Source organism: Notechis scutatus, chromosome 7 (assembly GCF_049901735.1).
Source record: "Notechis scutatus isolate UNSWTSFEM ecotype Mainland chromosome 7, rNotScu1.2, whole genome shotgun sequence".
Classification (NCBI taxonomy): Eukaryota; Metazoa; Chordata; class Lepidosauria; order Squamata; family Elapidae; genus Notechis; species Notechis scutatus.
This window is the reverse complement of record NC_142015.1, coordinates 19,812,790-19,828,330: the sequence shown is the minus strand read 5'-3', so window position 1 is coordinate 19,828,330 and position 15,541 is coordinate 19,812,790. Positions and strand designations below refer to the sequence as shown.

At 41.5% G+C, this 15,541-nt stretch overlaps 1 protein-coding gene across 1 annotated transcript in view; it reads right to left on the bottom strand.

Moving 5' to 3' along the window:
• Positions 1-2,309: 2,309 nt before the first annotated feature.
• The window catches only part of ADAMTS15 (ADAM metallopeptidase with thrombospondin type 1 motif 15), a 48,222-nt gene continuing 34,990 nt past the window's right edge, over positions 2,310-15,541 (bottom strand). Inside the window, exons 4-8 of the mRNA XM_026678600.2 lie at positions 12,652-12,935; positions 11,947-12,124; positions 11,104-11,285; positions 9,224-9,399; positions 2,310-8,307 (exon numbers count right to left, since the gene is read on the bottom strand). Of these exons, the coding sequence (XP_026534385.1) occupies positions 7,524-8,307; positions 9,224-9,399; positions 11,104-11,285; positions 11,947-12,124; positions 12,652-12,935 (1,604 nt within the window). The 3' untranslated portion in view covers positions 2,310-7,523. The remainder of the gene's footprint in view (positions 8,308-9,223; positions 9,400-11,103; positions 11,286-11,946; positions 12,125-12,651; positions 12,936-15,541) is intronic.

The window sequence follows — 15,541 nt, the reverse complement described above, 5'->3', positions numbered from 1 at the left end:
TTGTCTCCATAAAAATGGAGCATCAAGAGGAACGGGGTTTATTTTTGGTAGAATTCAAATCCATTCATTGCTTTCTGAGTCTAACCTTGGGGAGTTTGGTAGAGAGGGCTATGATTGAAAATAATAATCATACCACCTTTACACAAATATGGTTTTTCCAGCCAAATTTAGAAATTGATAAAATTGCCAGGAAAAAAATCATGATATGATAACCTCTTTATTTCTTTGGAAGAGAGGACTCACTCTCTTTTCTTTTCTTTTTTTTAATCAGTCAGCAGAACAATATGTCCTGGCACAACTCTTATTTTTCTTTCAACAGCCCTCTCACTAGAGACACATTTGAGACAATTAAACAAAAGAGGGGTAGGGAAGCCACAAGGGTAGGCTGCACATTTAGTTTCAAGGTTGGCCCTGATAAGGACTTCCAATGAACAGATGAAATCACACAAGGCATCCTGGGGAGAAAAAAATGGAAGGCATCTGGATTGGTTTTAACTTTGCAATGCCTCCAATACGACTCAGCAGGTGAAGGAGTTGAATTCTGCTGCGGTGGTTGTTCTTCTGTCCTGGTATATTTCATGGTGTCATTTTCCTGTAAGATCCTCCTGGAAGGACTTTTAATTAGTGAGTTCATCCCAAAGAGCTCTCAGTGTGCTCCCAGATGCTTTCTCAATGCCATTACATTCTTCAATCAATTATTTTGTGTGTGTGTGTGTGTGCGCGCACGCGCATATAGCATAGCAACAGCATTTAGACTTGTATACCACTTCACAGTGCTTTTTACAGCCTTCTCTAAGTGGTTTACAGAGTCAGCATATTGTCCCCAACAATCTGGCTCCGCATTTTACCCACCTCAGAAGGATGGAAGGCTGAATCAACCTTGAGCCCTGTCAGAATTGAACTGCTGGCAGTGAGCAGTGAGTTAGCCTGAAATACTGCATTCTAACTACTCATTCTAACTACATCATGGCCCTCCCTCCCTCTCTTCCTCCTTCCCTTCCTCCCTCTCTGCCTCCCTCTTTCTCCCTCCCTTCTTTAGCACTTAGCAATAGCATTCAGACTTATATACTGCTTCACAGTATTTTTACAGCCCTCTCTAAGTGGTTTACAAAGTCAGCATATTGCCCCCAACAATCTGGGTCCTCATTTTACCCATCTCGGAAGGAGTCAACCTTGAGCCTGATGAGATTTGAAAATTGCAAGCAGCCAGCAGTCAACAGAAGTAGACTGAAGTACTGCATTCTAATCGTTGTGCCACCAAATGCTCATCTAGTAGTTTGAAAGCCTGCGAATGCGAGTAGATTAATAGGCACCAATTTGTGTACCTTTGGCATACAGCATAAGCTGGACACTTGACCATAGAAAATGTCTTTGGACAACACTGGCTCTGACAACTGGACATGGAAAACTTTACGTTTATGTAGTTGTATTTTTAAAAAAATAGGAAGCACAAAACTGTAAAATTATCTTTATTTCCAAGATTGTTACAGGACCCCAGAGTTTGTAAGCATGCTCAGAAAATAAAAAGAGATGGAGGGAAGGAGGGGGGGGAGAAAGAAGGAAAGAAAGAAAGAAGGAAGGAAAGAAAGAAAGAAGGAAGGAAGGAAGGAAAGAAAGAAAGAAAGAAAGAAAGAAAGAAAGAAAGAAAGAAAGAAAGAAAGAAAGAAAGAAAGAAAGAAAGAAAGAAAGAAGGAGGGAGGGAGGGAGGGAGGGAGGGAGGGAGGGAGGGAAGGAAGGAAGGAAGGAAGGAAGGAAGGAAGGAAGGAAGGAAGGAAGGAAGGAAGAATACTAGCTATTATATGTCCATAACATCCTTCCAACATTTTTAGAGATGATCATAAAATTTTAATATTTATCATCAAAAGAAATAAAATGAGAATGTAGCATTTTCACTGGATCATTGCCAGTCCACTGAATGAATAGAAGGGCTTGTGATATGGCACATGGCATTCTACACCTTGGCTCACAGAGCAAAGTAGATCCACTAGATTTGGCAAGTCAGTTTTGACTTCTGGCAACTGCCTGGACTTTTTCCTACAGCTGAGAGTGTGACTGGCCCCAGATCACCCAGCTGGCTTCATGCCCAAGTCAGGATTAGAACTCACAAATTCCTGGAAGTGAGCTGCAACTTTATGCCTTTTAATAAAACATATTAGTTTAAAAATGTATTAGTTTAACTTCTGATTCCATCCTTCCTCCAGTGGACTGAAAATAACTTTCATATGTTGAGCAATAAGGTCACATTACAACTTAATGCTGATAGGATTATTGAAACCGGCACCCAAATCGTATTGCAAAAGACAAAACTCTTTAAATATTTAACCATTTTTATTTCAGGTTTGCCACTGACACACAAATAGCAGAAAACTGACATATAGTATACATGGTATACACCAAGCACCCAGTACCATAGGCATTTCCATCCTCTTGCTGTACATTTTGCAAAAGAACTATTAAAAACCCACATACAATTAAAAGCCCTTCTCTCCCCCCCAATATCGCCAGAACCAAAACAAGGAGTTCAGTGCTATATAGTTTACGAGACTCAACTGTTGTGGAAGTGAAAAGTTTAAGGCAAGCCTCTGAGAAACATGATAGGCCAATCCATGAATAAAGGGGGAGGACAAATCTTTAAAAACATCCAACCAGATCCCTCCTGGGGGAATCAATATTCCGCTTGAGGTCTGTGCTTAATCTATATTTACATTACCGATGCGTTGTAGGATATTCCCTCCTATTTTTTATATTTAAGATATTCTGATACTCTTTGGGCAAGTCTAAGGCTCTTCGATTTCAAATTTCGGAATTCCATGGAATGGGATGCCCCAAAGATGCCTTTTCCGAAAGGCAATTGGACTTTGTTTTTCCTTCAACACGTTTTGCTTCTCATCCAAGAAGCTCCTTCAGTTCAAGTCAGACTTGAGGAAGCTTCTTGGATGGGAATGAAATGTCTTCAAGGAAAAAACAAAGTCCCATTGCCTTTTGGAAAAAAAAAAGCACATCTGGGACAACCATGACCTGGATGACTGAGGATTTTCACAGACAATGGAATGTAATCACAACTCATTTTAACCAGGGTAAAATAGATACTTACATTTTTGCTAGATGAGTAACAAGGGCACAAAATCTTTTGACACTGACACATTTATCAATCTAAAGAAAAAAATGAGATCCCTTTGCAAACAATAATTACATTGTGATTCAGGTGTATACTAGGCAGGGTATGTTTGTGAAACCCCCCCCCCCCCAAATATACACACATCTGCAAAGATTTTGGGAGAAGACAAAACAGTTGAGTTGGTGGACATAACTAGAAACCTAAATTAGTTGAACAGCTGTTTCTTCTCCCCAAGGGAATTTGGGAAACATAGCTGTGTGTGTCGAGAACTGTAACTTCTTACTGACATTTCTCATTATCCTTGCCAAACTACAATTCCTAGGATTCTTAAACAGCTCACATACACACAAACACAAATACGCACGCCATATTTATAGGAGGAAGACGGTCGCCTTCCACTGTCTGTCATTTGCTTTCCTTAGAGACGCAGATATTGTACACCATAGAATTAAATGGACTTAGTCATCCCCTTTCTCTAAATAATGAGAGCGATGGATTTCATAATGTCTCTTTACCCTATCGACTCTGGAATCGTTTAGAGAAAGCCTTGGCAGGGTAATAAAAAAATTTAAAACGGACAAAAGCCTGTGGTGTAATCAGAACCAGAAACTGACCTGACAATAAGAGGAAGTATGAATTTTTATGAGCTGGCGGGAGCCAATACATCTATCTGGAAGATTAGTTAGGCTTCAGAATCTTTGACATTGTTCTCCAGCATCTGAAGTTTAGAGCCTCAGAACAGCCATGCGGGAACAGGTCCACCAGTAACTGGTTCCACAGCCCCATATTCCCATAAATATTCAGTGACTCATGCTTCCTTTGAGTGTGGAAGTGTGTCACAACCAGCATGACACATAGAGACAGACCATGATTGATTATTCCCCGTGAGCCAATTGAAAAAACAAGTAATAGTGACCAAGACCAGCTGCAAATTTGACAAGTGACGTCTAAATAGAAAAAAAAGCTTTGAAATGAGTTTCGAAAAGCAAAAACTGTTACACAACCTAACTTTCCTATTTAGTGACATTTACAATTTTTACAGCGGACAGATAGTACTTTCTGGAATTTCTCATCTCTAGAGACGCACTGGAATTACTAACATAATCAAGTTCCTATCCATACCAAAAAAAACCTATATATTATTGTCTTATGCCAGGTTAGCTTGGCAAAAGCAATGGGGGGGGCGAGAGAAAACAAGATCAATGAACTCCAGTCTGCACCAATATCAATCTTGCTTGAGTACATGCCATAGCCCCCCTTTTTTGAGTAAAATCAGACAGTCAACTTTTAAAAAGTTAGCTGAATTCTCTGAACATGATAATTAAATTGATAAAATTTGAACCAAAAAACCCTCTTAAATGTAACAGGGTTGATATTTTCAATATGAATGCTTTCACATTAAAAGTGTGTGTTGGAAGTATGAGAAATTTCTGGTTTGTTTTAATCTGTTAATTTTAAAATTAACAGGTTACTTTTAGAACCCTTCAGAACTTTTTGATCTTAAATTCTATACAAAGGTCTAGAAATAACAGCAGTCAAGCACCTTGGGATTACAGTAACACTAGAGAAGAAGAACAACAGAAACAATTATGTCCAATCCAGAAGTTTACCACTCTATACTCTACACTATTGGCCAATGAATCTTCATAATTCTTCTTCCTACCATCTCAAGGTCAGGAGAAGCCCTCCCATAAAAGGTCTAATTTTGCTCCTCTAAAAAGTATCTTATGGTTTCTATGGAGCCATTTCAACAGGTTTGGATACGACCGCATAGAACGTAAGTCCCTGTTCCCTTTGTTCGTGGGTTTTGTGAGTATAACACAGTTTTTTTTAACTTGTAAACATTCTTGAAGGAAAGAGAGGAATGGTCCTATTTTTTTGTAAATAGAAATCCTATTCAAAAATAGAACAAAAAAAACTCATATCAGAAGCACCATTTCGAGGGGGAAACCCTAATTCCTCTCTTTGCTACATGCGGCTGAAAAGAAGCCCATGATTATTTTTGGAGAAGGCATGAAAAATCTGGAGGAAGAATTCAAAGTCCTAGAAGTTCTAGGAGAAATTGCCTTTCATCAAGATACACATTTGAAACCAGAGAAGACTTTGGCTTTTATTTCTACTCCAGACTTCAAAGGTGCATTTTGGGAGGGCGGGGAAATTCTCAACTACTATTATAGAATCCACAAATATGAAACTCAACTTGTGGAAGGAAGTGGAAAAACAAGCGGTGATGGGTGGTAGCTATCAAGACTCAAGCTTCCATTGAAAAAAAAAATCCAGGACCAAAATATTAAGAGATGAAAACTCCCTGAGGCCAAAGTTCTTCCATCCTAGGACTTTAACACTTTAACACTCTCTAATACTCCATTGTGATGGGTTTCTCCTGAAGGTTTCATGGGGCATCTGCAGCTCAAAGCTCCCATGCATTTTACCCCAGAATATAAATCCTCTTGGAAGGCTTGGAGAGTACCTGTAAAAGAATGATCACTGACACATATCTGCTCTCTTTCACACAATGCTATGGAAATTGGACTGTCTTCCAGAGCATTGTCAACATCTGTTTTCACATGCAGATATTAGGAATGGCATGTTGTTTGCCTATTAATTTGTTCCTACACTGCCAAAGGCTAGTCTAATGATTGCTATAAGACATTCCAGCATCTACCTAAGAATATTGTCTAGGGTTCCCAAAGAAAGATGTAGAAACTGCATCCTAAACCAACAACCCTAAGATTACAAAATCAAGGACGTTGACTCTGGATAGTGTTTTACTTCACATATCATTTGTCCTGCCCAGCTTTGCCTTAGGGTGAACTATAGGACTGCATTCCCACCTGATCTATCTTATGGGACGGTATGGACCAAATACTACCCTCTAAGCTATTTATATTATTCAGGAATATTCTACTTTTCATGAGATGGGAACTATATTTTTTTACATACCTCCAGGTTGAAAAACAACAGCTATTCCAACAATTCAATTTTAGTTTATAGAATTTATACAGAAAACATTAAGGTGCAATATCACCATGATAGGTTTTCAGCACCACAAAAAGAGGATGCCTCTATATTACAGATAAGATTGTTGTTCAATCTAACAGAATAACAGAGTTGGAAGGGACCTTGGAGGTCTTCTAGTCTAACCCCCTGCTCGTGCAGGAAGCCATATACCATTTCAGACAAATGGTTATCCAATCTTTTCTTTAAACCCTCCAGTGTTGGAGCAGCCACAACTTCTGGAGGCAAATCGTTCCACTAATTAATTGTTCTAACTCTCAGGAAATTTCTCCTTAGTTCTAGGTTGGTTCTCTCCTTGATTAGTTGGGCATGAGTTACAACTATACTTTCTCCTTTACTTTCTGATCATGTTCAAGCCCTCCAGGAGAATCATCCTGGGAGCCTTTCAGTTCATCTCCTTTTCATTATTTTTCCATACAAAGAACAAAGCTAGCCTGGCCTGGATCCAAAATCCAACGTTCAGGTGTTCAACATGTATTTTGCAGATGTACTATGGAGTGGAGAATTCTAACCTGAAACAGTGACCCCTGTAAGATATGTGGGCTTAACTAATGAAAGCAGGGAAGAAAAGTCAAAAGATGCATTCCTGTTCACTAAGGAACAGAAAAATAAGATGCAGCTCCACCTTACCCGATATGGTAGTTCTCTTGGCACGAACCATGAGAAGCAGGCAAAACTTCAGAGGCAGTTTGGTCCAGCACCATTAAAATGTACATTGCTCATAAATGTTAATTGGTAACTACCAATCAGTGACTGGCTATTAGTCCTGCATGGAAGTATGAACCCCATGTGTGTCTAGAGACCTGCAATTCCACCAGAGCTAGGATATCACTTTCTTAGGGATACCATGTTATACTCATGGAAATCTTACAATTCTTTCATTCTAGGTTCAATGGTACTTCCTTATGGTCCACTATAACCCGAGGAGTTGAAGGAGGTGGGTGGTCCTAAAAGTCCCTTTTATATTTTAGATCTTTTTTTATTATTTTAGAAAGGATTTAGAGCCATGGCTCTAAGGAATCACCTTCCTAGTCTTTGGTCCATCTCAAGATAGTGCTGCTTTTCAGTTCTGGCCTTGCCTTCTCCATCATACATGGCTCAATGGTGATAATTTCTAGGAGGTTTGGGCAATTTCGAGGTAGTTGTTTACTTCTGCTTTACCACTAAGTGACTGGATGGTCACAACCTCTATAAAGCCCCCTTCTTATTGGTACTCTTCTTCTCCCCTCTTAGAATGTTCTTGGTCAAAATGCACTATGTAGCGGACCTCCTGCTGGATCCCACTCCCTCCCCCCCTCCAGAGGCTATTTTTACACTTTCAGCCACTTGATCACCGAGAGTCAGAAAGTAGCACGTTTGACTTTGGTCAGTTGTGGAGACAGCCTGGTCAGCAAGGTCTCAGGGTGCAAAAGTCCAACTCCTGTGGTTTCTTCCTGAGGTTGCAGCGTTCGCGGGGCAGCAGGATGCCACCCCGCCCTGTGCATCTCAGTATGCGCCTTTTAAACCCCCTGCCACAAGTTTTGGAGCATGAGGACCAGGGAGATGCCTCCCAAGTTGGGCAAGGATCTCCACATATCCTGATGTCAACAGGCCTCTGAGTGGCATCACAAGAGGAGGCCAGCTGGCCAAGGACATCGCGACAGAGCACCATGCGTTTCTGAAGACCATTGCCACAAGTGACTGAACAGTCTTCCCAGTTGGTGGTAGCCCATTTGTAAGCGGGGCGTTTGTAATCCAACTGACCCAGGTCCAGGCGGTTGGACAGGCTGAGAATACTGTTGTTGAGGACTGGAGGACGCTTCCCATCTTTACGGTGGTAGGAAGACTTGTCCTCTTTGCTTTCTTTGGGCAAGTAGAAGGAGTAGCGTACTCGAGGTGGTGTCATCTTCCCAACTGATAGCACTTCCACCGTCAGGGGTTCCTGGATGGGCATAAAGGCTTGGAGGCTTTCCACTGCTGTCCCTGTTCCACTATAGCGAATCACACTGCCCTTGACTATTAAGTCCCTTTCCATTGCGGAGACAATGAAATGCCCATTCAGAAGATATTTGCCATATGCATTCTTCAGGGCCAGGTAATTGTCATCACTAATCAGACCCTTGTAGCCTCTCTGACGGATGTCAATGCTGGAGGCACCAGCTGGGAGGAGCACCACAAAGTTGTAGCCATGCCTAGAAGAAAGACAAAAGGTAGAAGAAAGACAAGGCATTAATACAAGTTAGCAAATTCACCTAAGACAGGGGTGTCAAACTCAAGGCCCAGAGGCCAAATCTGGCTCACGGGGTGCTTAAATCTGGCCTGTTGGGCTGCCCTGGAAACAGCGAAGGACCAGCCTGCAATGCCTCTGCCAGCGAAAACAGAGCTTGTGAGGGCCGCATGCAGCCCTCCCGAGCTCCATTTTCACTGGCAGAGGGTTGCAGGAGGCCATCCCAGCTGAAAATGGAACTTGGGAGCCCGTTTTCACTGGCAGAATGCTCAGACCACCACAGGCACCCCGACATGAATGACATCATGTGACCACGCCCATCCTGGCCACGCCCCCCCTGCCCCCCCGCCCCAAGGTCAAACACAACCCTGATGCAACCCTCAATGAAATCAAGTTCGCACCCCTGACCTAAGAGATACTTGACTTGTGTTGGCCAAAAACAAGAGTTGCAAAGGTAAGACAATGATGCAAAGCAGGTGAACTCATGCCCTGTCCCTATACGGGACCACAAATTTCAGCTGATTTAATAGAGTTAAGCATGGAGAATAGATTTTGAGCTATGGGTTCCTGTAAGTTCCAGCACTGTGGGCAGTATTGGGGAATTTTGTAGACACACTCGGTTTCTGTCCTAAAAATGATGTGTTTGTTTTTCTCAAATGCCCTGCTTGTTCTCTCAGAAGGGTATGGCACGAACATAGCCCATTAATTTATGGTTCAGTATATTGGAAGGACGAAGAAGATGGGTTGATTCAGTCATTCAGTTAAGCATCTGATACAGATCTAGCAAAATATTGCCTTGTACTGAATCAGGACATTGGTCTAGCTAGATCCATTCAGTCTTCATGTGGGCCTTTCTGTGACTCTACCCAAAGTTCACTCACATGGGTTTGGTGAACAAGCCTGAAACTTTCTTGCAGCTTTTGTTGTCTCCTCCACACACACCACACTTGTCAAATTTCTTTTTGGAACCAAGTTTCCCATCGCACCCAGCTTTGATACATTTTCCCTGGACGCATAGCGAGCTAGAGTCTGGAGAACATGGTGTACCGTCCACCACCTGGAAATCAGAAAGATAAAAATAGAACCCAATGCTGCTTTAGTCAAATCTAGAAAGGGAGGGATATTGATCCGTTATCAATTTGATTTGGAAATAAATAATCATTGGTCATCCCTCCCCATGGTCTTAGCAACGGAAATGTTATCCTTTACTCTGCCCATAGAATCAAATTGTCCCACTTTTCACTAGAACTTTTGTTGTGTGGTAGTGTTCTGGTTAGCTGGCAGCAGGTGTGGATGGATGAGGAGAGGAGGACTCAGATGAGGGGCCAGGACCATCAGGGAGTAGACTGCTGCCTTCAGAGATTGTGGGGGCTGGCAGCAGCGATGAGGAGGTTCCCGAGGAGCCTGTGCCAAGTGCACATGCGTGCAGGATTGCTCGCAGGAAAGAGCAGCTACAACAGCATGGGCGACTCGGAAGTACGACTGAAAGGTAATGGCCCCTCCTTCAAGAAGATAAAAGCCAGCTGTGAAGCAAACAATCTTTGCAGGAAGCAAAGACATTTTGAAACTCAGCCTTGTGGGAATTACAGTATCTTAAGTTGGACTCTTGTGTTGTGAAATATTTCTTATCTGTGATTTTTGGTACTCTCGTACAATTTTGGCAAGGTTTGTGCTTATCAAAGTCAATTAGTTTGCAGCAGCCTTTTAACCAGGGATTCGTAAGACTCATTAAAAGGTTTCTGTTCCCTTTGATTATTGTTTGTCTTATTGGGAAAGGGTTTCGGTCAGAACAGGTTGAATATTCTGCAGTGCTACGCATGATGAATACCTGTACACGTACCTTGATTTTTTTTAAATATATTACTGAGATCTTGGGCACCGTTTGGAAGTGGAACAAGGATGAAGATTCAAAGCCACCAAAATGATTCCAAGTAGCATTTTAGCTTCATTGCAACACAGATAGTTCTTGACCTATGTCCGGTCACTTAACAATTGTTCAAAGTTATGATGGAACCCTGCTCCCCCAAAAAGCTAACTTAACAACCTGTTTTCATGGTCACAAATGCACCCCGCCCCAGTCAAACAATCAAATTATGGGCACTTGGCAACTACAAATTGCGATGTTTTTTTGCTGGTTTCCAGCATTTCCTTCCAGTTTCTAGCAAAATATACCACTTAGGAAAATTAAGCGGCTTAACAACCATAGTATTCACTTAAGAAACACTGGAGAAAAAATGTCAAAAAATCGGGTCTGGTCACAACTGCAACAACTTATGATTGCAATTCCAGGTTCAATTATGGTTATAAGCCAACTGTTTTATCATAGAGTTGTCCATGGCTCCCATTAAAAACTAAGGCTCTGCTTCACATGTAAGCAAGCAAGATGTGATTGAAAACATTACACAAATAATTGTGAACAGAAGTGTAGTATTATCACTGAGTACATTTGTAGGTTTAATGAATCCAAATGAAGAACAAGGGAAAGACAATCATTTGTCAATGTTTAATATAAATAAATTATGGAATTGCTCTCTTTCCAGGAAAATCTAAATACCTTTAATCACCCTTCAACAAACTTCCCTTTACAATTTCTCTTGTTCTCTAAATTGAAAGTCTATTAAAATACATTCCTTTCATTTTAAAATATCCTGTGGATGTGCTTCTTTTTTTTCAGCCATATCGCCTTTGTCCTAAGTCTGTGCTACCATCCAACTTTAGCAAAAAATAAAATAAAATAAAATGAATTAAAAATCCAGCTTACCTTTGGGGCTAAAACATAAAAGTAGCCAGTTCCATTGGCTCGACAGATGAGTTTGCATTTATCCCGGGGAGACACCCCAGAATATTTGGGGACCCAAGAAACAATAGCGGTGAGACGATTTGTGCTATGGTTGTAGCCATTGAAAGCTTCACATTGTTCTTCCCGAAAACTCTTCCCTGGAACTATGAGAAATGAGTTTCAGAAATGGTTTTAGGAGTTGGTTCCTACCATCACAAATAGAGGGACCATCTAGTGAATTTTCATTGCATGTGTTCATAAATACGGGACAGGAACATAAACAGTGGAGAAAATCCAATACAGCTGAACATTTTTTCTCCATAATGCCTAGATTTTTATCCTGCTTTTATTTTTATAAATAACTTGAGATGGTGAGTTATCTAATGCCTCCTTCCTCCTCACATACCTAATACTTACAACATGCCTAATGCCTCACCTAATATCTCCTTCCTTCTCCTATTGCCCCCACAACAACAATTCTACAAGTGATTTGGGCTGAAAGGAAGTGACTGGCACAAAGTCACCCAGCCGGCTTTCATGATTTAAAGTGGGACTAGAACTCACCATCTCCCAGTGATTGACCCAAAGTCACCTAGCCAGCTTTCATGCTTAAGGTGGGACTAGAACTCACAATCTCCCAGTGATTGGCCAAGTCACCCAGCCGGCTTTCATATTTAAGATGGGACTAGAGCTGGAAAAATGAACTGGTTTCTAGTCTGATGCCTTAACTCCTGGACCAAAACCTAGTGTAATTGTGGACTCCCCCTCCAAAGGAATGATCAGCCATCATGACAGTGCTGCCTTGGAAACTTCATTAAATCTCACCTGAAGCAAAGCAGGGATCCAAACCACAGGATCGATATTTAACTCGAACCCCTTCGCAATACTTCCCTTCATTGGCTGGAGGGGGATTGTTGCATTGACGTTTAGCCAGCTGGACACCTCCACCACACGTTCTTGAACAAGATCCATAAGGTGCCCATTTCCCCCAGTTGCCATCCACCTGTCAGGACATAAGACACTGAGCAGATACAAAACTCACAACTCCCTGTTTTTTTTTTCTCAAGGAACACAATGCATTGGCTCGCTAGGACCATGACATGCGTACACGATGCTTTGTCAGCATTTTTAATAATCATCCGATTAGAAATCATTCATCTCCCTGGCATTTTGAAAGAGCTGACTCGTGGAAACTAATGAGCAATTAAATCAGCTGCTCGCGCAGATCTCTGCAATTTTCTTAAGTGGATTAAATGAAACCATAACAAAGCAAATCAGCAATGACTCAGGAGAATGTTGAGTACAACTCTCCAAATCCACGTGGAGTACAATAGTTAATTTAGATGCTTCCAAAATTCTAAATTCTGGATAATTCATGCCTGGATTGAATTATGTTAGGTTGCCTACTTAGCATACTCTTTTCTTAATGTTTGTTTGCGCATGCGAGAGTATATCTGTGGCCTGAACTATAGATCTTGGTGAACCTCAGCCATTGGGCTGCCCTCCATGCGAAGAGCCAACAGTACTCACCCGGTACTTACTGATGTTATGCCTCTCCACACATGCACCTTTCATGCAGAACCTCCCTTCTCCACAGCTGGTGCCATCAGCCCAAGGGAAGTGACGGGTCTGGCACATGATGTGACCGCGAGCCTTCCCAGTGCACCAAAGCTTGGTGCAGTATTGCATGTATGGACAAGGCTTGGAGCCAATGCCAAAGGCCAGCTCACACTGCTGATTGAGGTTGTAGCTGGAACCGGGAAGTTCCTGGGGCAAGGAGATCGGTTTGGTGGGTTGGTCCAAGAGGCAATCACCTGGAGAAGACAGAGGAATACAATGGGAGGTCAGGGCACCATCCATAGCAATAGCACTTACACTTATATACCACTTCATGGTACTTTATAGCACTCGCTGAGTGGTTTACAAATGTCAGCCTCTTGCCCCCCAACAATCTGAGTCCTCATTTTACTGATCTCAGAAGGATGGAAGGCAGAGTCAACTTTGAGCCAGTCAGGATCAAACTCCTGGCAGTGGGCAGAATCAGCCTGCAATACTGTGTTCTAACCACTGAGTCACTATGTGTCAGGGTTCCAAGTAATAATCCCATATCAAGCAAAACTCCGAGGCAGGCGAAGTCCTCAAGGAATAGCTTTATTGGAAATATGATATTGGCACAAATCTAGTGGAACCCGACTTTAAAAGGTTCCCACGGTTTTCACCTAATTAAAAGTTTATCACTTCCCCCAAACCCTCAGCCACAAGGTCCAATCAGCATGCAGTCCAGTTGCTAGAGAACCACAGTCTCCTCCTTCTGAACACCTGCAGGAGTGTCCTTGGTTCCCAAGGGAAGGCATTTTGTTTTGGCTACAGCACCCCAGCTATCTCTATTCCCCCCCCTCCCTATCCCTCCGCTCTGGTATGTGTCAGCACTAAAGCGGGAAAATAAAAAAAAATGGCCTCAGTTCAGCCAAGAGTTGACACTATGGCTCTGTAGCATCAAGACTATTTCGCTTTCTTTGGTACCAATACTAGTCACAATGGTGCCAGAGGTGACAACACAGTGGTTAGGATTTACATCTTTAAATTGTGAGCTGATTTGGATATATAGGTTGGAGGTTGGCACTGAAATCTGATATAATTCCCTTTTTTTAAAAAAAGAAAAAGAAAAGAAAAATTCTTCAGGCAAGGAAGAGTACAGTTGACCTGCCGCCATACAATTCCAGATCCTTCTAAAATGGGTGTTCTGAGTTAGATTCAGCCGTAACATTTCTAATGATTTACAGCTTTCCAAGTGTAAATTGTTAGTAAAAGTAGAGGAGTGAGCCAAAACAGCTTGATCGGGTGATTATTCTATTTTTCTAGACAGCTGGTTTTAAGAACCTCCACCACCCTCCAGGTTTAACTTCTCTAAGGGACTCAGTTTCTCTACGCTCCTAAGAGTAGATTCACATAAACATCTTGATAGCATAAGATCAAGCGTTAAAAATGTGCAGAAACTATCCGAGATGCTTACAAAAATCTTGATGAAAGGGTTTTGCTTCCCTTTCTCCAAAAAGATTTGTCTCTTTCTCTCCCTCTCTTTTAATTAAAGGAAGAATCTTAATATTTCAGGGGTATTTGGTAGCAAAACGAATATCCAAATTAAAGGGAAATTCTTTAGTAATTCCAAATCTGGATTTAATAAAGTCACAAGTCTAATACTGTGCTTGTATATAGCAATAGCAATTGCATTTAGATTTCACAGTGGTTTACAGAATCAGCCTCTTTCCCCCAACAGCAGGGGTCCTCATTTTACCAACCTTGGAAGGATGGAAGTATGAGCCAACCTTGAGCCTGTGAGAACTGAACTGCTGAACTACAGACAGACAGGAATCAGCAGAAGTAGCCTGCAGTACTGCATTCTGACCACTGCGCCACTACGGCTCATATCACCCTGAGTCTTAAGGAGGTTGGCGTAGTTTTGACTTAGCAGTGTCTAGTGTTTTATAAACCATGATTTATGGCTTTGTATTCAGTGTAAACCCATTGTAGCTTATTAACAAACCATTGTTAGAACAAAAGCCAGCTTAATACAGTACATGAAGCCAGTCTGAAAATGTATTATGTCACCAGCTCTCGACTCCAACAGGAATTCCATTACTGATGAACAAAAGATGATATCTAGATTACATCTTGATTATAGTATCTGCTCATGTCTTGGGTGGTCTCAGCTTTAAGATTTGGAGAATCCCACAGAGAAATTCTGTTTGTTTAATTGATTGTTGCTGGATGCTCCAGCATAACGTACACTCCAAGATTTGTCCTGAAATCCCACATTAGCACACTATAAAAAAGTTGAACTCCACTGGGTAGCCTTTGTCACAATTACTTTGGCTGAGACTCATTGCCACCAAGAAGGACATAAACTCAGATTATCTGAGGCAAGAAGTGTATTATAATATACTTGTGCAAACATCAGCAGTGACTAACCACAATAATTTACTATTCCAAAGTAAATCAATGTCAGAGTATATTCATGAACTGGAATAGAGCTTAGTTAACAAGGTCAGCCAATGAGAGCTGAACTGAGGGCTGAAATTTAAAGAGAGAATCTGAATGTGGTTTATCTCTGTTCTGTACTCAGTTCTAAAATGAAAGAGAAACTAACTTGCTTGCTGAAAACTAGAGCTCTGCTCTGAACTGGAGCTGTAACATGCCTGCTTCTGTTTGAGTTTGCTCCATGTTGGAGAAATCTACAACTGGTATTGTAAAATTTACTTTATATGTTTATAAAGAAGTTAAATGAAGCCGCAGCCATCTGTGTTTACTTTTCTGGTGCTGAATTTACGCTGTAATACTCTGAACAATCAAGATGACAAAAGATGGCTTCTGGAGTTGAACGCCTTTCCTTTCTTCTAAGTAGGTATCATTTCACAGCTAC